Source organism: Pristis pectinata, chromosome 5 (assembly GCF_009764475.1).
Source record: "Pristis pectinata isolate sPriPec2 chromosome 5, sPriPec2.1.pri, whole genome shotgun sequence".
NCBI classification, from domain to species: domain Eukaryota; kingdom Metazoa; phylum Chordata; class Chondrichthyes; order Rhinopristiformes; family Pristidae; genus Pristis; species Pristis pectinata.
Genome location: NC_067409.1, coordinates 44,575,547 through 44,597,222, shown reverse-complemented (window position 1 = coordinate 44,597,222; position 21,676 = coordinate 44,575,547). Strand labels below are relative to the sequence as shown.

Below are 21,676 nucleotides of genomic sequence, written 5' to 3'. Positions count from 1 at the left end.
ATAAAGATAAGATCAGATCTTTATTAGGGAGAAGGTACAAACTCCTTACAAGCAGTGGCGGGAATTGAACCTGGGTCACTGCGCTGTAATAGCGTTACGCTAACTGCTACACTACCGTGCCTGCCTGTATGGGATGAATGATTTTACAAATGTAATACTTGGAATTTTATTTACTGAATCAGAGAATTCTGGAGCACAGACCACTTGGACACCACTTGTGCTATTTCTTTGAAAGAGCAACTCAGCCAGTCCAATCTATCTACTCATACTCTTAACTTTTTTCTTTTTCATATATTTATCCATTTTGCTTTAAAACTCCTTCATGATTATGGTGGCGGCAGGTCAGCTATATAGTAGACTAGTAGCCAGAGTGTCAGAGTATCGACTTCAAACCCCACCACAGCTGCTGTGAATTATACATTCAGTTAATAATCTGGAAATTGAAAAAAAACTAGCAATAATCTGGAAATTGAAATAGCAATAAACTAGCAATGACATTGTTAAAAACTCCTCTGGTTCATTAAGGTCCCTCAGGGAGGAAATCTACCTATCTGGCCAGTATGTGACTCCAGACCCAAGAATGGGCTGGCAAGACATTGTACCATAACTGCTGTAGAAAAGAATAATATCATCCAGCATCAACCAAGGCACTGAATTTGGATGCATCAAAGTCGCTCCTAACCCAGACGAACTTGCAAAATCCTCCAGATAAAAATTTAAATTAGTGTCTAAATTGAGAGATTTGTCTCACAGATTAGTCAGGCAACAGTCTGAGATAATCTTCCTCATAAAATTATACTTTACAGACAAACTCCTGGACTGGGTACCTCCTGTCCCATTGGCGAGACACACTACCAGAGGGTGCATTAGAGGAACTACCAAACCAGGGGATCAACCTTTAAATGGTAAATTGGTTTATTATTGTCACATGCACTGAGGTACAGTGAAAAACTTTATTTTGCAATGCCATCCATACAGATCATTTCATCACATCAGTGCATTGAGGTAGTACCAGGGAAAAGCAAATAACAGAATGCAGAATAAAGCGTTACCGTTACAGAGAAAGTGCAGTGTAGGCAGGCAATAAGGTGCAAGGCCATGACGAAGTATACTGTGAGTCAAGAGTCCATTTTTTATCACACAAGGGGATCATTCAGTATTCTTATAAGAGTGGGATAAAAGCTGTCCTTGAGTCTGCTGGTACGGCTTTCAGGCTTTTGTATCTTCTGCCCAATAGAAGGGGGGAGAAGAGGGAATGTCTGGGGTGGGTGGGGATTACGTTGGCTGCTTTATCGAGGCAGTGGGAAGTGTAGACATAGTCTATGGAGGGGAAGCTGGATTCCGTGATGTGCTGAGTTGTAGAAGGGCCTACAGATAGCACCAATTGTACCCAAAAATGAATTGCCAACCTGGTGAAGCTACAACGCTGGACTACCCGTATTATAATCAGAAAATACAGTACACAATAGGCAGAGTTAAGTAATCTCATAACCAGCAGATGGAAGGGGGAAGTCAAATAAATAGGAACTTCCAAAGGAGCAGGTCTTCATCATAGAGTAGTAACTGTGACCGATAGTTCAGTGGACCAAGTCCCCATAACATTAAATAGAGAAAGTAGAGTGCAGTTCAAGGACTGTTTGATTTTGCTCTCGTAGAAATAGATATATTCTAATCTATTTTCTGATTCTAGATTTCAATTGCATGACATCACGTCAAAGAAAAACAGTGAATTTATACACCAGTACACTTTGTGTCAGAAATTCATTTATGACTCATAACATCCATTAGTCATAAATTCCACTTGTTATAACTTCCATCAGGATCATTGTGCAATCAATCTTAGAATTCTGATTGGGAACTGCAAGTTGAGCAAGCTTTCTATTTTAACAAGGACATTGTCACCCAAAAATTCACACCAGTCAATATCAGATCACTTGCCCCAGCTCCTGGATAACTAATTGTCCAAAATTCACAAGCTTTGGCTGTTCTGCACTACCTAATCTCAGTCAATATAGTAATTCACTTCTGAGTCTCAGGGCAGTGGTGAGGATAAAACTAGTCTCAATTCTTACATATGATCCATATCCAGTGACTTCTGCTGAAAGTTTGCTCTGGACAGGATCGAGCTCAGCTGCTACACTAAGTAGTTTGTCAATCTTCGCTTCCCAGGATTACCATTGGTCAATCCATATGATTTCCCCCACCAAAGAACAAATGCTTTCAAAACTGGGGAGAATAAGGAGGGGGTGTAGCGGTTGGGGGCTGGGGTATTGGGAGAGCATGGGCTGTTGGTGATTGGATGGTGCATCCAGTTGGAAGTAGAAACTCAATTGAAAATTAATTTTAAAGGAATTTCTCCAATCATTTACTAAAGCAAGATGCATTGATGCCAAGGAACCTGAAATAAAAGCAGGGCAGGAAACTCTCAGGAAATCTAATAGCCTCTATGGAGGGAATGCTATGTTTTTCTGATTAAGCACATGTACGTCTTCAAGTTTCTGAAGACTTCAATCTACCTCATAGAAACCACGAACCAAGGCTTCAGTCTGCTGAACAACACCTCTTTCCACTCTCCATTTCACCATCCGCTCGATATATTCCTTTTTGTTTTTCTCTGATACTTGAATATTGGCCCCTCCTGACTTGAGTTCTCGTTCTGTGACCTACAAGTAAAAGTATTATTTAAACACAGAAGTGCAAATGATGAGGGAAGAAAAGGTTTTTGAACTTATACTAAAAGAATAAAAATTGATCCTGTATCATTAAGGGCTTGCATGGATCTAATAAATGAGGTTCACATATCCAGATTGCTTCTTGGATAATCAGCTTCCTTTTCCTCCTTGAGCATTAAAGAAACCTTTTCCACTGTGATTGAATTTCAGCCACCTGCCCCAGGACTTTCGAAAGATCTGCACGTGACTTTTCAGAAAAAATGAGTGTTTGCTGCTGCACAACAAAACTGTAAATAATTCCATTAGGTAAAAAGAAAATAAACAGCAGATTTTACAATCTAAGATTTTCCCATTTCTGTAGGACTTCATTCGGCATAGAAATGTGACCCCAACCTCAGTGATCTCTAGTCTGGAGGTTACTTAAACATTGGGGCATGTCAGTTGACCTCTCATGGCAAGTCTCTCCAAATGAGAGATGGGGAGATTGATGTACCGGAGTGAAGAGTCTTGACCATGACGATGGAAATGGTCTCTGTGCAGCCTGTGAAATGCACTGTTTTTTAAGTAAGTGTTTTCAGCTTGCCCTTCCCAGATAAGCTAAGGTATCTTTATTGGTCAGATGTACATCCATTGCTGCACATTCCATTGATCTGATTGCAAAAAATTCATTGGTGTCTCCCTGCAAACTTTAGAATCCTGCAGACTGGAATTACCTACCTAAATACAATCCAGAAATTATACCTGAAAATGCACCCATTCTACATCAATTCAGTTGTGCTCTAATTTCCTGCAAATCTCAATACAATACACAGAAATATAAAATGGGAAGGAAAAACAGGAAATCAACAATTGCTGCTCAAGTGCTGTGCCCATACCATGTATTTCTTCTTTAAGAAAGAAAATTAAAATTTCAACCATTTAACCATCAATCATGGAAAATGTCATGGAATTCCTGTTAGAACCTGGTGCAGCATGATTCACCTGACATCACAAGTAACACAAAAGATAAAGGAATTTCTAAGAAATTCTAAGAACTACACTAAGAAACTTAACGCATACGCCAAAATAAGTAGAAAATCCCTCTGTACATTTTTGTAAGGTTAGTTTCAATTAGAAAACATCAAAAGCAAAATACCCGGATGCTGTAAACCTGAAATAAAAATGGAAAACACGGGAGACATTCAGGCAGCATCTGCTGAAAGAGAATTAGAGTTAACATTGTTGGTCACAGACACTTCATTGGAACTGGGAAAAGTTAGAGATAAACAGATTTTAAAATGCAGTGGAGACACACGAGACTGCAGATGCTGGAATCTGGAGCAACAAACGATCTGCTGGAAGAACTCAATAGGTCAAGCAGCATCTGTGGGAGAAAAGAAACTGTCAATGTTTCGGGTCGAAATTCTGCATCAGGACCAGTATCAGCTTTAGGTCCTGATGCAGGGTTTCAACCCAAGACGTTGACAGTTCCTTTCCTCCCGCAGATGCTACTTGATCTGCTGAGTTCTTTCAGTAGATTGTTTATTTTAAAATGCAGAGAAAGGTGAAAGGTAGCTCTGTGATCGATTGGGAGGCAGAGAGAGGAATGACATTTAAAGTGACCTTAGGGGACTAGATACTCTAACTGAAATGGTTACTTTTTGCAATTAACTCATTTTCACATATATTACACAAACTTCACATTTTGTCTCTCCTAAATACATTTACTTAATATATCTTTTAAAATTAGTTATGTGCTGTTAGAATAGAAATGAAGGAAAAAAGGCTTGCCAAAATTACGTCAGTTTGTGCCCAGATCACAGAGTGTAACTAAAACATAACATTTAAGAAGGTGCAATCATAGAAGTTTTTCAATTTTTATTGTAGCTTAAACAGATGCTAGAAATCTGCATGAGAAAATCAGGAATTGGTAGCACAGACTCAATGATGATAATTTGTTTCAAGTTGTGTTTGAAAATCTCCTCAAATCTGAAAGCAGTCTCTCAGTTTCAGGAATCTCAGCTCTAAGAAGGTATCTTAAGAACTGGGTTATTAATATGGGTGAAGGTGCATTCAGATTGAGTGATCAATAAATGGTGGTCATTGATCAAGGATATTCTTGCTCAAAATTCCACATTTGTTTATGTGATGTCTGAGATCCGAGTGCACAACCTCAGAATAAAGGGATGTCCCTTTAAACCTGAGATTGAGGAGGAATTTCTTCAGCCAGAGGGTGGTGAATCTGTGGAATTTGTTGCCACAGAAGGCTGTGGAGGCCAAGTCATTGGGTGTATTTAAGGCAGAGATTGATAGGTTCTTGATTGGTAAAGAAAGTTAAGGGTTATGGGGAGAAGGCGGGAGAATGTGACTGAATGGCGGAGCAGACTCAATGGGCTGAATGGCCTAATTCTGCTCCTATATCTTATTGTCTTATGTGTGTTTGACTTAACCCAGTTTACTTGCATCTCAGCGAGGAATTAATTATGAAATTCTAACTTAGCTACCTGGATCCAACTGATGTCCTTTTAGATCAATATTAAAATAATTCAATCTGAGGAAATGTTGGTTTCTTCAGTTGTACATTTCCTTGCGTAAAGACGAATTCCTTCAATATCAGGGAGTGGGAAGTGAGAGGGTGTGTCAGGAAGTGGGAATGTAGCAGTCGTCCCTGGGCTGTGTTCCATCCTTCTCACCTTAAATCTGCCAAATATTCAGCAGGAAGCAGTTAGAAAACTTATTCAAGAATGTCTGATAATAAAGTTGGAGGGAAAACCACAGATGCCAAGAGGTTGAAAGGCAGCTGTGTGTATGTTGAACAGTTGGTTTACAGGGAGCCAATGAACACTTTGTTTGAAGGCTTGTCACCGGCAAATTCACCATTGACTAATGCACCATGGCAACCCTTTAATAAATTAACTTCATCACTTCAGCCTGCAAATATTAATCCTTGTGCTTTTACAGTCTTGCTGTTGCTGTAGGACAAAACATACAAACCTGTCCAAACACCTCCTCGTTAACTGTAAAGGTGAGGTCGAGGATATCTGTGATGTCATTATCCTTCATCCATTGTAGACTCTGATGGAACTCTTCATCCAGGTACTCCAGGTCACTCAGGTCACAGGGTCTGAAAGGGAATAACAAACATTTAACATAAATTTGCAGTAGTCATCCTCAGACCGATTCATCACGTTTTATCAACTGTAAGTCTGTGTTCAGAAAGAAAGAGAACTGCCAGGCCAGGTAAGATCCTGTAAGCTTCATCTCTGCAACTGACACCTTCCAGTTGTGACCTCTTCACGTATCCATCCAGTTCTTCCACACTATCCACTTTCATGATATGAATGTGTGAAAATTGTTACATCTAAACTGATCGAGTGCCTTGAACTTCTAACACAGTCAGCGATGAGTTATCAGCAATCTCTAACACGTTATCAGGATTCAAATTATTTTTGTAAATAAACTTACTTTCCTTTGGAGACTATATTCCATCCCACTTATGTTCAAAATGATTGACCGTATTCTACTCAAACCTATTCCTGTGGCCGTCACTTTCACAATGTCCCCATACTCTTTCCCCACCAACTATGATCTCCTGTGATCTCTCTCACCACCATCCTCCAAAAGTAGAACTTCAACAGTAATTGTTTCCTTTCTTCTTACCCCTCCTCCTCTTCTTGTTCTGTTGATTCTTTCTGCACAGGAATTCCCAAGCAACAGTTATCCCTACCTGTCAATCACTTGCTGCTGAGCAGAAAACCTGGAGAAAAGTGTCAAAAGCATCCTGCACGATGTTCCAGAGATGTGTACTATCATTTTGGACAAATGCCTTCTCTTAATCTTGCTTAGGTGAACACACTTTCAGCAGCAGGAAGGCACCCTCACCCCAATCATGTCTATTTTGAAAGGATCATCAACTATTTTTAGGTTGGTTGCTGATTAATTTTTATTAACTGTTACCACAATTGTACAGCAATTTGTTGCTTTCTTTAAAAGTGATGATCCCTGCAGTATAGGGAGCAGAACTGCAGGTGTTGACCTCACAATTTCTGGAGAAACAGGTTGCTCCTGGATATGAATACCTGAGAAAACTTTTCCCTCTGAGTAGAGCATGAACAAGAGAATAAGCAGGGTGTGTGCAGTACAGATCAAGCTACTGGAAGAGGTGATTCAGGCATTCAGTAAAAGACCATCTCTATTCAACTGGAACAGGCAGCAAAACCTGAGATTCAGCACAGAACATTGTGTAATATCTGTGCTTTAGTATGGCACCCTGACTGTCATCACTACCAGCTACAGCCACAACTGCAACCTTAGTGCAGGATGATTACTGCATTGCCAGTGGCTGTCAAGGTGGCTAGGAACTTTTATTTGCCCAGCTCCAACCTGCAAATATTGTATTTTGTATTCATCCTGAGGTAAGGGAGATCACTGTTAAAAATGAATAAATTTTAGTTCTCTTTTGTAAAAGACTGTCCAGTGGAGAGAGCACAGAGTTTACTGGGGTTGTTAGCCACTCCGTGGTGCAGAGTGCCATTGATTGCAAGTGCTTCACTTAGCAAGGTCACGTGACCACTCTGAGATGTACAATAACCAAAAGGCATTCCACACCCTCGATGTTCAACTGGTATGCAACGATACACAGCAAATGAAATCACACCGATCACGATGCCTTCATACTCACTGTGCCATCTCCACATCAACCACCACAATAAAGCAAAGCGAGACTAGTTATCACCAAGTACTATCTGCTGGTGATATCGCTCTTGACACTGCTGCAATAACCCACACACATTTAGGCAGCTAGTAGCCAAGAAAACCACAAAATGAGAATATAAAACCACCACTGGAAATATCTAAGTTTTCAGGCAGCATCTCTGGAGAGAGGGACAGAATTAGCATTTCAGGTCGATGAATCAATGACCTCATCAGAACTTGGAAAAGTTAAATATCCACTCAACACAAGAGACTGTTAGATAGGTACATGGAGCTGAGTAAAATAGAGGGCTATGGGTAAGCCTAGTAATTTCTAGGGTAGGGACATGTTCGGCACAGCTTTGTGGGCCGAAGGGCCTGAATTGTGCTGTAGTTTTTCTATGTTCTATTAGAGGAGAGGTCAGGGGTAAGTTTTTTACTCAGAGTCGTGAGTGCGTGGAATGGGCTGCCGGAAACGGTGGTCGAGGCTGATACGATAGGGTCTTTCAAGAGACTGTTAGATAGGTACATGGAGCTGAGTAAAATAGAGGGCTATGGGTAAGCCTAGTAATTTCTGGGGTTGGAACATGTTCGGCACAGCTTTGTGGGCCAAAGGGCCTGAATTGTGCTGTGGTTTTTCTATGTTCTATGTTCTAAAACCAAGAAGGGAAACCAAAACTATTGGGGGTGAACAAGGTAACTCAGACAAAAGGAAATTCCACTGGAGAGAGGAGCAGGGCTTCTTTAAACTGAACGTTCATAGAACATAAAACATTGCAGCATAGTACAGGTGATTCAGCCCACGATGTTGTGCCAACATTTTATCCTGCTCTAAGATTTATCTAACCCTTCCATTCCACATGGCCTTCCATTTCTCTATCATTCATGTGGCTATCAAAGAGTCTCTTAAATGTCCCTAATGTACTTGCCCCCACAACCTCTGCCGGCAGTGTGTTCCATGCGCCCACCACTCTCTGTGTAAAAAACTTACCTCTGACATCCCCCTTATACCTTCCTCCAATTACCTTAAAATTATGCCCCCTCGTGTTTGGCATTTTCGCCCTGGGAAAAAGTCTCTGACTGTACACTCGATCTGTGCCTCTTATCATCTTGTACAGCTCTATCAAGTTACCTCTCATCCTCCTTCTCTCCAAAGAGAAAAGCCCTAACTCACTCAACCTATCCTCATAAGACATGCTCTCCAATCCAGGCAGCATCCTGGTAAATCTCCTCTGCACCTTCTCTAAAGCTTCCACATCCTTCTTATAATGAGACGACCAGAAATGAACACAATACTCCAAGTGTGGTCTAACCAGAGTTCTATAGAGCTGCAACATTACCTCACGGCTCTTGAACTCAATACCCCGACTAATGAAGGCCAACACACCATATGCCTTCTTAACAACCCTATCGACCTGCGCAGCAACCTTGAGGGATCTATGGACATGGACCCCAAGAACCCCTGTTCCTCCACATTGCTAAGAGTCCTGCCATTAAACCTTATATTCTGCCTTCAAATTCAATCTCCCAAAGTGTATCACTTCACACTCTTCCGGGTTAAACTCTTCCTGAAAGCATTCCAGCGAATTAAACAGTAAGGTAAGATAAAGGTAAGATATCTTTATTAGTCACATGTACATCAAAACACACAGTGAAATGCATCTTTTCTGTATAATGTTCTGGGGGCAGCCCGCAAGTGTCACCATGCATCCAGTGCCAACATAGCAGGCCCACAATTTCCTAACCAGTACGTCTTTTGGAATGTGGGAGGAATCTGGAGCACCCGGAGGAAACCCATGCAGACACGGGGAGAACGTACAAACTCCTTACAGACAGTGGCTGGAATTGAACCGGGTCGCTGGCGTTACACTAACTGCTACCCTACCGTGCCTGCCCCACACCACCATGACTGCCTCTACACTACCGTTCCTGGCAAAAAACTGTAGATGCTGGAAATCTGAAATAAAAGACAGAATGTGCTGGAAATATTCAGCAAGTCAGGAAAGAGAAACAGAGTTAACGCATCGGGTTGAAAACCTTTTATTAGATCCAAGAAAAGTTAATTATACTGTTTCTCTCTGAACTGCTGTGCATTTCCAGCATTTTCTATTTCTATTTCAGATTTCCAGCACCTGCATTTTTTTTGAACTTCCATTGCCTGGACCATTTTTAAGGAACTTTGCAGTACTTCACAGGGCAAGTGTCAAAGTTCAAACTGTACCCTACATCAGATCACAGAGTTCATACCAAGTGTTTTGTGATGCTGAAGCATTTGGCACCAACTCTGGCCAGCAGTTGAGCAGCAGAAGAAGGAGAAACAGAAGGAAGAGAGCAAGCAACCTTACACTGCCCCTTTACTGGTTAATGTATTTAACTCTCTCACCAGTAAACTCAACTACAATTCCCTATTCAACAATAGTCTCATATCTCTTCTTTGCTTGTTGACCAGACTATCCATTTGGACCACAATACATAAACAAAGGTCCAGCACAAAACACACTTTCCAAATTAAATTTATAAATCATTGCATGCTCTCCTGTATAAATGCAACAAGCTGTGCATCCTTTAGAGTCTGCTTTTGTTTTTCCTAGCGCTCTTGTGCAATACTAGCCCTTTGCTTATAGCATGGCTGGTGGAAGGCTGCCAATTTACAGTGGGTGAGACTGCAGACAACTGTGGAGAGTGATCTTGAACATCTCAGGTTTTGGAATGCCCAGCTTTGAAATCCATCCTCTTGGGACTGCAGGCAGTTAAAGGAAGAGCATAGACTGTAATCCTGAGGAAGCCCCTGGCATTTGCCAGGAGTGCTGCCTCAGCAAACTAATGAAGGAAAGGTTACAGGACCACTATATAGTCCTGGATATCCCTTTGAACACTATACCCACAAGCAAAATAGGCACAGCTTGATCATGCATAGCTGCAAGATGAACATCTATGACAGATCAAAGCTTCCCCTACAAAAGCCATTGTTTGGGTGGCTTCTACTTGTGCTGCGATGGAAACTGATTCATTAGTCATCAGATGCTGCATTGGGGTTGGGTCCCCAAGTGTGCTAATGGAGTTGTTACTTCCAGTTTGGAAAGCATGGGATCTAAACTCTGTGCAAAGCCCTGAGGAAGGTTGGTGTTAGACTCTTCCATGCTGCTTAACACTAAATGTAGGCATCATAACAGGCTGACTGAGACATTTCTGTAGTCTAGCTGATTGAGTCCTCCACGATAAAACATACGCACAAAGTTATCTTCCAGGGATCTGGCACCTGAACTTCCCCCACCTCCTGTCCAAACTATATGTCACCTGGGCCTGATGTTTTAACACATGCTCATCCCAGTTCTAAACACATCTTCCAAATAACCAAGCATCATTATCTGCTCCAGTGGATTTGAGAGTGAAACTGAATGATATTTATTCATCTTCACCATCTTCTTGCTCTTTCACAATGGCCTGGATGCTTCAGCTCTTGCCTGTTTGAAGGGACAAAGGCACAACATATGGCTGTGATGAAGGTAGGAAGAGCAAGTAAGAGGTGCATCTTCAGTTTGCAGATCAGAAGAGATTGTGGGAAGGGATGAGAAAAGGAAAATTAAGTATCAGGATACTGTCCTCTTGCATTGTTTTAGCCAAGCTTTGACCAAGGCCCCTCCATTTGCTGGAAAGTGCTGTCTCCTCCGAATAAATCAGTTTACACAGCCATGCCTACCTCTGGTTGTGTAGCACCTTGACCTTCAATAGACAGGGACAGGTGTCAGTGAGTGCCAAGCAATGTATTTGGGTAATGTGCCTGTGATGGTTGAATAACCAGCAGTATGTGCGAGGTGTAAGATGTGAATTTGAAGATTGCAGCAGTGCAAAGTGTGTGAGGTCGAGGTGAGTCTGGTTTGATAGGTGAGCGATGGGTCTAGAGTACATTGATCAGTGTCTGATGTTGGTAGTAAAACTGGCTGGATTGTGGGATTCCATGTTGCATTCATGAACCAATGATGTTTTTAGATTTTTAAGGAACTACCCTAGGCCCTCAGGGTTTAAAGTCAGGGCACTAACCACCACAAATATCTGCTTACATTTGGGAGAGTACTTCTCTTCGCCTCCTCCAGTGCAGCAGTGGAAAGTCTCGAAGCTGTTCTCCCTATGTTTGTCATTCATTGCTATTCAGGCACAGTGGTGTAGCGGTTAGTGTAACGCTCTTACAGTGCCAGCGACCCAGGTTCAATTCCAGCCACAGACTGTAAGGAGTTTCTACGTTCTCCCCGTGACTGCATGGGTTTCCTCTGGGTGCTCGGGTTTCCTCCCACATTCCAAAGATGTACGGCTTAGGAAGTTGTGGGCATGCTATGTTGGCGCCAGGAGCGTGGCAACACTTGTAGGCTGCCCACAGAACACCTCTAGCGCAAAGATGCATTTCACTGGTGTGTTTCAATGTACATGTGACTAATAAAGAAATCTTATCCCTTATCTTCCAGGTATGGTATAAGAATGAATGAATTTCAGAATGCCTGCTCATGCCTGCTGTACCCACTTGAAGTGGAACCAGCCATTCATTTAGCTCCATGTAAAGGCATACAACTGTTCAACAATATACTTTTTGCTGAGTGCATGCTACAATCATGCAAATTTGCATGCAGCACAAAGTTATCATGCTGCTTGCTTTGAAACATTGAATACAGCTGAATCATGCATCACATGGCATTGAAATGTTTTTCATTTTATGAATAATATATCACAGGTATTCTATCAGGAGTTCAGTTGTTGTGTCAATTAATGCAGCTGATAATTTTTTGATAAACGCTTTATCAGGAATATGTGACTGATAGTATTCTTAAAGTATTTCCATGTAACACGTTTTATTTCTTGAGCTTTATAGCCACAGTTCAGTAAGTCTTAGATTTTATTTGCAAAAGATCATGCACCCTATTTTCCTGTTGTTGGAAACAATGCAAAAAATGTAAATAATTTAAACAAATTTATCTATCACAATAATTTCCAGTGCTGATCAATGAATGCACAATATTGCAGAGAATGGTGTGTAGATGTATTTAGGGTGGTAATACTGAATTAATTATGTGTCTTATTTATTAAATAAAAATTAACCTTTGTAATGTTATGTGGAAACATCTTCACCAGTTTTTTGAAATTATTCATTTACATCCAAAGAATGTCTTCAACAAATCGCAACAATAGCAAAAAGACTCAATATTTTCTGAAAACTTCAGAATCCATCAAGAAATAATCAGGAATAGGGTCTCTAATGATTTAACTTTTCTAAGGAGTGTTATAGCCTGCAATAAATTTTCTAAAAGAACACCAAATTCAGTGAAGAAGGGGAGGCTGTGTTTAAACCTTTAGAAATGTTCTCTTATACAATACTTATGTGATAGAATAGATGCTTTCGGATGGTTTTGGTAATATTTTAAAAATACTTCAGTTTATTTTTGAAAGCCATTTAGTACCCAATTATTTTAATAAATTAATATAGTTAGTTATTCAAGGCTGGATGCAAAAAATGAAGTTAGCAAAAATACAATGAACTTTGAAATGACATAATACATCAGTTCTAAAAATCTTATACAACTTGTGCTATCTGTCACTTGAAGGACCAATTCTAATCAGGCTCAAGAATTCTTTTGGTATCTGAGAGAACCTATGTTATGAAATGAATAAATATGCTAAAAATAGAGCAGGTAAACTATATGCTTAATTGTACTTTAAAACCAACCTCCATACTGGCATAATTACACTCATTGCAACATTTGCAGGAGTTGTGAATAAATGGAAGAAGTCGACATTTTGAAGCAGAAATTCCAACGGACTTGGTCCACCAGAGGAAATGTGGCAGAGTAGTTTGTAAATCCACCAATCCCCAATCCACATTACACTGTAGATAAGAGCATAGTCAGGGTAGGATGTGCTAGAGATCACAGAAGTACCTCAACAGCATCATCCTTATCTTCCTTAAGCATGGAGTGATCCACAGGCACTCCACCAAGGGCAGAGCAAATATTGTGCTCCAAGTACTGTAAGTGATTCCCACTGACATCACTTCACTCCAATCTTTTGAGGTACCTGAAGCATTTTCTAGAGACTTCACCAAACAACTTTCAACTGAATAGAAGATCCTTCTATGCCTCCAGCTTCCTACTCCCAACCCACAATGACAGAATGGCAAATATGAAGGAACGGGATGGGATCTTGGGAATAAAACTCTACCTTTCTAACTCATTCTCCGGGCTTCCCTCATTTTTGCTTTGATCTGATTTTCTGCATATTTTTACAACGTTACAGTAAATGTATTCCAGAAAAACATATGTAAAAGAATAATTGATAAAACAAAATTAATTTCTTTGAATTTCATTGTTCTAATTACATATTTATTTCACATATCTTCCAAAAGGTCACTGGGCTGTATACTGGAGCAAGGATCAACTCAACCACTGGAAAAGCGAATGCTTATCCTGGAAAGGTGGCCTAGAGGACTCAATTATGGCAACATACCAAGACCTGTTGGCTTTGCTCCTGAATAGAATGACAAGAGGATCAGTTTACTCCACCCAATTTGTTTAATGGCAATACATGCAATCCAGCAGATCTTTGGGTTTTCTGAATTAGTTTCAGTGATCTGATGGAAAAAGTGTGTAACCTTCCTGGTATTAAAAATCTTATCTGGTTAGATGAAGCAGCTTGCACTAATTTCACCAGAGAAGATTTTTGGCGGTACAAAGAACAACTGATGAATACTTCTACTATTTAGTAGTGCACTGCAAGTTAGAATGCATATCTTCAGCTGCTACTGTTGATTTCTATATGCTAAGGATGGATGGATTCATCAAATGAAGACACCTCAGCTGAGATGATAAAAAGGACACCATCAATTTAGTGACCATGGACTATATATTCATTGCTAAAGCAGAAATCATACTGTAGTTCCCAAACCAACTAAATAATTTTTGAAGTTCAAATGTTGGGTAGGAATATGGACACAAGACATCATTGGATTTTCGTTGAAAATGCATTGGTGTAGAATTTGATCAATGTAGTGCCTGAGTCATAGATGGAGTCACAGAGTTATACAGCACAGAAACAGGCCCTTTGGCCCAACTGGTCCATGCTGACCAAAATGCCCTATCCAAGCTAGTCCCACTTGCCAGCCTTTGGCCCATAACCTTCGAAACCTTTCCAATCCATGTACTTGTCCAACTGTCTTTTAAAAGCCGTTAATATACCTGCATCAACCACTTCCTCTAGCAGCTCATTCCACATTGATACCACCCCTTATGAAAAGAGTTGCCTCTCAAGTTCCTATTAAATCTTTCCCCTCTTATCTTAAACTTATGCCCTCGAGTTCTTGATCCCCCAACCCTGCGAAAAAAACTTAGTGCATTCACCCTATCTATGCTCCTCTTGATTTTATACACCCATTTAAGATCATCTCTCAGTCTCCTACAGTCTAAGGAATAAAGTCCTAGCCTGTCTAATCTCCCCCTGTAACTTAGTTCCTCAAGTCCTGGCAACATTCCTGTAAGTTTTTCCTGCACTGGTTCAGCTTTGGTTCTTCATTGGTGAACAGCCTATTGTGACATTCAATGTCTACTTGAATAGGAATGGCTATTTTGGTGGACTACTAAAAATAAAGCTGGGTATGAAAATAAATTGTGACAAAATGCATAAATAAGAAAAAAAGTATAGTGCACCACACTTATCAGTTCTTGGATTCTAAGGAGACGTTGTCTCTCTTACTGTGTATAACTAAATAGTTCAGTATCAGCTGGTCAGATGATTTTTTTAAAGTTTTAAAAACTTGATGGCTTACTGTGATGTAGATGATTTGTTATTGTATGACTTTCACTGTTGGCATGCTTTTGAAATCACGGGTTTAGTAATCTTGTTCAAATTGAGGAATTGTTCAATTTATGCAAATTGCCATTGACTGAGCTTTCTTGTGTTCACTGCAAAATACAATTTTGGCAAGAGGATGTTGTAATAATTATCACGCAGACACAATAAAACCCAGATATCTTTGCACTTTCACCTTGATCTCCATTCTCTGTCTTCTATGATCAATTATTAATTAATGCAAAAAAAGTTTCTACTCACTGTTGAAACATTTTTGAATAGTTTTAATAAAATCTAAAAGAATCCCTTACTTTGCTGGCAATAGTTAAACCACCATGGATTATAATCCTGAGTGTTCAAGGCTTTGATTATTAAAACCATACATATTTTTCAATTTAATTGTTCAAAGTGATTTTAAAATAGTCCAACATCCCTGAAAGAAATGGCAGAAGTTATAGTAGAGGTGTTTGTGATGATTTACCAAAATTCTCTGGACTCTGGGCAGGTCCCGGTGGATTGGAAGACAGCGAACGTCATGCCACTGTTTAAAAAAGGATGTAGGCAAAAGGCAGGTAACTATAGGCCAGTTAGCTTAACGCCTGTAGTCAGGAAAATGCTTGAAGCTATCATTAAGGAAGAAACAGCGAGTCATCTGGATAGAAGTGGTTCCATCAGGCAGACACAGCATGGATTCAGGAAGGGCAGGTCCTGTTTGGCAAACTTACTGGAGTTCTTTGAGCATATAATGAGTGCGGTGGATAGAGGGGAACAAGTGGATGTTGAATACTTGGATTTCCAGAAGGCGTTCGATAAGGTGTTGCATAAAAGACATCCATAAGATAAGGATACATGGAGTTGGGGGGTAAGGTATTACCATGGATAGAGGATTGGTTAACCAATAGAAGGCAGAGAGTTGGGATAAATGGATGTTCCTCTGGTTGGCAATCAGTGGTGAACGGGGTGCCGCAGAGGTCGGTGCTAGGCCCGCAACTGTTCGCGATATACATTAACAATTTGGAAGAGGGGACCGAGTGTAGCATATCTAAGTTTGCTCATGACACTAAATTGAGTGGAAAAGCAAATTGTGCAGAGGATGCAGTGAATCTGCAGAGAGATATAGATAGGTTAAGTGAGTGGCAAAGGTCTGGTAGATGGAGTACAATGTTGGTAAATGCGAGGAAGGAAAAATAGAAGATCAGATTATTATTTAAATGGTGAAAGACTGCAGTATGCTGTTGGGCAGAGGGAATTGGAAGTGCTTGTGCATGAATCGCAAAAGGTTGGTTTGCAGGTGCAACAGGTTATCAAGAAGGCAGATGGAATGCTGGCCTTCATTGCTAGAGGGATTGAATTTAAGAGCAGGGAGGTTATGCTACAACTGTACAGGGTACTGGTGAGGCCACATCTGGAGTACTACATGCAATTCTGGTCTCTTTACTTGAGGATAGATCTACTGGCTTTGGAGCTGGTGCAGAGGAGGTTCACCAGGTTGATTCCGGAGATGAGGGGGTTAGCCTACGAGGCGAGATTGAGTTGTCTGGGACTACACTCGCTGAAATTCAGAAGAATGAGAGGGGATCTTATGGAAACATATAAAATTATGAAAGCAATAGATAAGGTAGAGGCAGGATGGTTGTTTCCACTGGTAGGTGAGACCAGAACTAGGGGACATAGCCTCAAGATTAGGGGGAACAAATTTAGGATAGAGATGAGGAGAAACTACTTTTCGCAGAGAGTAGTGAATCTGTGGAATTCTCTGCCCAGGGAAGCAGTAGGGGCTACTTCATTAAATATATTTAAGACACAGTTAGTTAGATTTTTGCATAGCATGGTAATTAAGGGTTATGGGGAAAAGGCAGGCAGGTGGACCTGAGTCCACGGCCAGATCAGCCATGATCTTATTAAATGGCGGAGCAGGCTCGACAGGCCAGATGGCCTACTCCTGCTCCCATTTCTTTTGTTCTTATGTTCTTTGTAACATGATTGAAATTTAAGGTATAGTTTTCACTGAGTCACTAATTTTACCATGGCAAATTCTTGTAAAGCTATAACTCTTTAACCTCTTTCATAAAAATCATTGAGCCATTGGAATTCTTTACAATATTAAATAATACAGTCCAGAAAAACATTATGGATCGAGGGTAGTCCATGGATAAGACTGACAGCAAAGCTGACTGCCAACTGGAGGGATTGCAATGTTAGCTTTAGACCTTACATGCTGTGGGATTACGGTAATGGCATCTTTGGTCTGGTTAGCCTCAACTAAAGGAAAGTTTATGATTTAAAAGTAATAAAAACATTTATTAAGGGGCTAAAATTTCCATAAAATGGTCACAAAACCTCATTCCAAAGTATATTGCTATGATATTTCTTCTGAAGCCATATCTGAACAGAGTAATGATACATAAATCAGCCAAATTTGCATAGAGACTTGAAGAGTTCTAAACTTACAGCCGTAGTAGTGCCTTATAGAAGGGTCGGGTGAAGAAGGCATCCAACAAGTACTGGTGAATTAGGGCAAGGCCCAGTATACGACCACTGAATCTGAACCTGAAAGGAAAAGAGTGACTACAGTGAGCTTATTAAGAAACCCATTTAAAGTTGCATTTGTTAATGATGGATTATTCATTTCTGCCACCTACAATCTGAAATACGTCTAAATTGAGACAGTACCCTTGTTACTGAAGATGGTTTGCACCTAATCAACAACGCTGAGCAGTGAAACACACAGAACAGAGGCCCAGAACTTCCTGCAGAGAGTGAAATGATGAACGCAGGTGAACCCTGGACTTCAATCTAATCCTTGTAAGGCCAGTGCACTTGAACAAAAATCAGTACCAGGATTAAATGAAAGTTGATTTGCTTTCCATCTGCTTTTCCTGAAAATGGCTGGCATGTAACATACTAAAAAAAAACATGGGATTAAAATAACATCTTTTATGGGGAAAAATGTCAATATATTCCAAGGTGTTTTGCAGAAAAGTTAACAAATATTGAGCCACATAAGGAGACATCAGGATATGTAACTAAAATTTGGGTTAAAGAGTTAGATTTCAGCAGCAATTTATAGGAGGAATGAAGAAGCTAGAGAGCCAGAGGGGCTTTGGAAAAGAGTTCCAGGGCTCCTGGTCCAGGAAGTTGAAGGCACAATGCCAATTCAGAATGATTAAAACTATGAATGTACAAGAGACTAGAATTGAAGGAGCACAGACACTTCAGGGAGCTGTAAGGCTACAAAGAGAGGAAAGAGGGAAACCATACAAGGAAGTGAAAGCAAGGATCAGAATTTTAAAATCAAAGGGTTGCTGGCCTGGGAACTGATGGAGGTCAATGAGCTCAGGAATTTGTGTGAACAGGCTGTGGTGGGGAGTTAGGTTTCAGATTTAAGAGTTTCAATTAGTTTATGACTACAGAGATGAAAGATGGAAAAGCTGGTCAGAGGAATGTTAGAATTGCCCAGTCCAGATGTAACAAAGAAATGGATGAGTCAAAACATGGACAGAGGTGGGCAATGTAATAGAGTTGTAAGTAAGTAGGCACAATGATGGAAGGGATATGTGGCTGCAAGCTTACCTAATCTCATGTAAGACTCATTACTGCCCAAATATGTAAATATGGAAGTGATCCCACCACTTCATCCTATTTCTTAAATGTTCTGCTTCAATTATCCTCTATGCTAAACTAAGCCAGCATAGTTGACACACTTCGGACTCAGTTACTGGAACTGACCAAGTATCTGGACATAAACAGATAGAGCAAACTGGGATGAATGGACTGTACTATTTAAAAGAAAAATCCACCTTCAGGTTTTAATGAATACCTGGTGGAAGTATTGATATCACTGAGCATGTAAAATACAAAAAGATCCTGAAAAATGTTTGACGGACACAAGAGACTGCAAATGCTGGAATCTGGAGCAACAAACAATCTGCTGGAGGAACTCAGCAGATCGAGCAGCATCTGTGGGGGGAAGGAATTGTCGATGTTTCGAGTTGAAACCTTGCCCCTTCATATTAGTGTTCATAAAGACAAGGGTTAAAACCCCAATTAATGAATTCTACACACTAATTGATAATGAAACACTAGTAAATATAAAGAAAGAAATTGTTCAGAAGTGAGATTCTTCCTACTGAAAAATATTAAAATAAATGGAATAAGAATTGGGAGTAAATAATACACAGAAATGCTATACTGTTCTTTATTTGGATCCCTTCATTAAGGGTGAGATTACACACAGGAGGACTTTAGCACGGTTGGTAGAATATTAAAGAAATAACATTTTATCAATGTTTATTACTGTAAGGAGAAGACATCATGACATATCAGTACTGTGCCACTATACTTCACTTTGATGATTAGTAGTAAATCATCACAAAAGAGACTGCAGATGCTGGAATCTAGAACAAAAAGTGATTGGTGGTATTGGTTAGCATAGTTTTAATTTATGTATTTCCTACAGATCATGATGAGTAATGTGACTTTTGTTCCATATTTTTTATAGCTAGAAGCATTATTCAAATTGTTAGAATCCAAGCTTTGTCATGGATCTTATTCATCAGCAGAAAAATGTGGCTCATCATTTTATTTGCTGTCAATACATTGCCAAGAAGGCTTGCTGCACTAATTTCAAACAGTGTTGTGCACAAAATAGTTTCTTGAATTGTCTCTATATTGTCTACAAAATAGTTTCAAAACTTTCTCCCCAAAATCTGGGAATGTATCGTTACTTTTATCGGTATTATTCTGACCTCCTGTGATCACTTTTACCAACATATTACAGTTACATCAAAGTCTGTATAAAAAGAAAAGGAAGAACAAAATACTTTTGGGTTTAATTCATGCACTCACCCACCCTTTCTGCAACATCAGTAGTTCATTATTTGTAATCATTCCAAGTTCCCCACCCTGAATGATGTGTTTAACATTGTGTTACATAATCATAAGTGTACTTGAGAAATACCTCAAGGTAATGCACAACACCGTGACTAATAGATGGTGAATAATGATTCCTATAGCACTTCATTCCTTATGGCAAAACAAAATGTGAGAGACAGGAGACGGCTTTGTAAATGACGTTAGTAGTTTATAATGAAGCATTAGTATCTGGATCATGAGATTTTCCATGATTTCCAGAAAACTTGTCAATAAGGTGGAAGAAAAGAGAACAAACTTTGCAGGCATTTAGCAGCGCTGCAGAGCTTCAGACTGGGGAAAGACCAAGATATGCTCCACAGTTCTGAGTGTTTGATCCACAGAACCCCTGTGCCTTGGGAGAAAAAGGAGGGAATGTAGCAAAATGTAGAATGCCTTTTTGAGGGAGAGTCTGAGACAGTCATTACACCGACGAGAGACAGGGAGTAGATAATGGTAGCATGAAAAGGATAATCATTCGAGTGCTGGGGCCATGGCAGGAAGGAATGGAGAGAAGAGGAACATTCACACCAGTTTATACTGTAACATAGACTTGAAGATTTATCTACCCTTGGATAGGGCCACAAAATGGCACCACTTTAAAGGAGATTATTGGGCGATGTGTAAGGGGTGGGATTAGCAACATGGTTAGTCATGTTACAGAGATTGCTGATTAAATAGTTAAGGGCAGCAAATAACAGGAAAGCAATTTTTGTTTATGTTGCTCAATAGTAAATTATTCTAATATATTTTACAGGAAAGAGAAACACTTTGGAAGGCTCTTTTATCTCCCAGCTGCTCAGGTGTAAACACTGTGTGGAAAATATTTTGCAAGCAAGGAATACCGTGACTCCCTGGTCCACCCATCCCTCCTTGACTCCTGGCACTTTTCCTTGCAGTCACAGAAGGTGTTACACTTGTCCTTACACCTCCTCCCTCACCACCATCCAGGGACTTAAAGTGCCCTTCCAGGTGAGGCAAAGGTTCACGTGCATCTCCTTCAATCTCGTCTATTGCATTCAGTGCTCCCGATGTGGCCTCCTCTACATCGGCGTGACCAAGTGCAGGCAGGCGGCCGTTTTGCACCTACTCTCAATCTGCAATGGCCATCCTGAGCTCCTAATTGCATGCCATTTCAATTCCCATTCTCATTGTCACACTGACCTATCCATGCTCGGCCTTCTCTACTGCCAGGACAAAGCCCAATACAAGCTAGAGGAACAACACCTCAAATTCTGCCTAGGTAGTCTACAACCTAATGGCATGAACATTGAGCTTTCCAGTTTTAGGTAACCCTCCCCTCTGGTGGGTTGTTTTCCCTTCCCCCCTCTTCCCCCCCTTCCTTTCTTTCTCCTTCTGATCCTCCCATTTTTGTCCCCTCTCCCTCAATGCCCTCCCCCACCCTCCACCCCGCAGCCCTCTGTCACCCATCTTTGTCCCCCTTGTCCTCCTGGTTCCATCCACCCACTACAGACACAGTTCACCAAAATGATCCCCCCTCCCCTATCTGGTTTCGATTCCATCTGCTGTTCACTCTCCCCTACTGGTTCTCATTATCACCTCCTTTACTTATCAGAATCCAGCACTTTGTGTTT

General features: G+C 40.5%; 1 protein-coding gene across 1 annotated transcript in view; it reads right to left on the bottom strand.

Annotated features, from left to right (window-relative positions):
• The window catches only part of LOC127570344 (E3 ubiquitin-protein ligase HECW1-like), a 315,832-nt gene that overhangs the window by 20,991 nt on the left and 273,165 nt on the right, over positions 1–21,676 (bottom strand). Inside the window, 3 exon segments of the mRNA XM_052015802.1 lie at positions 2,517–2,663; positions 5,646–5,775; positions 17,622–17,720. Coding sequence (XP_051871762.1) covers positions 2,517–2,663; positions 5,646–5,775; positions 17,622–17,720 — 376 coding nt within the window.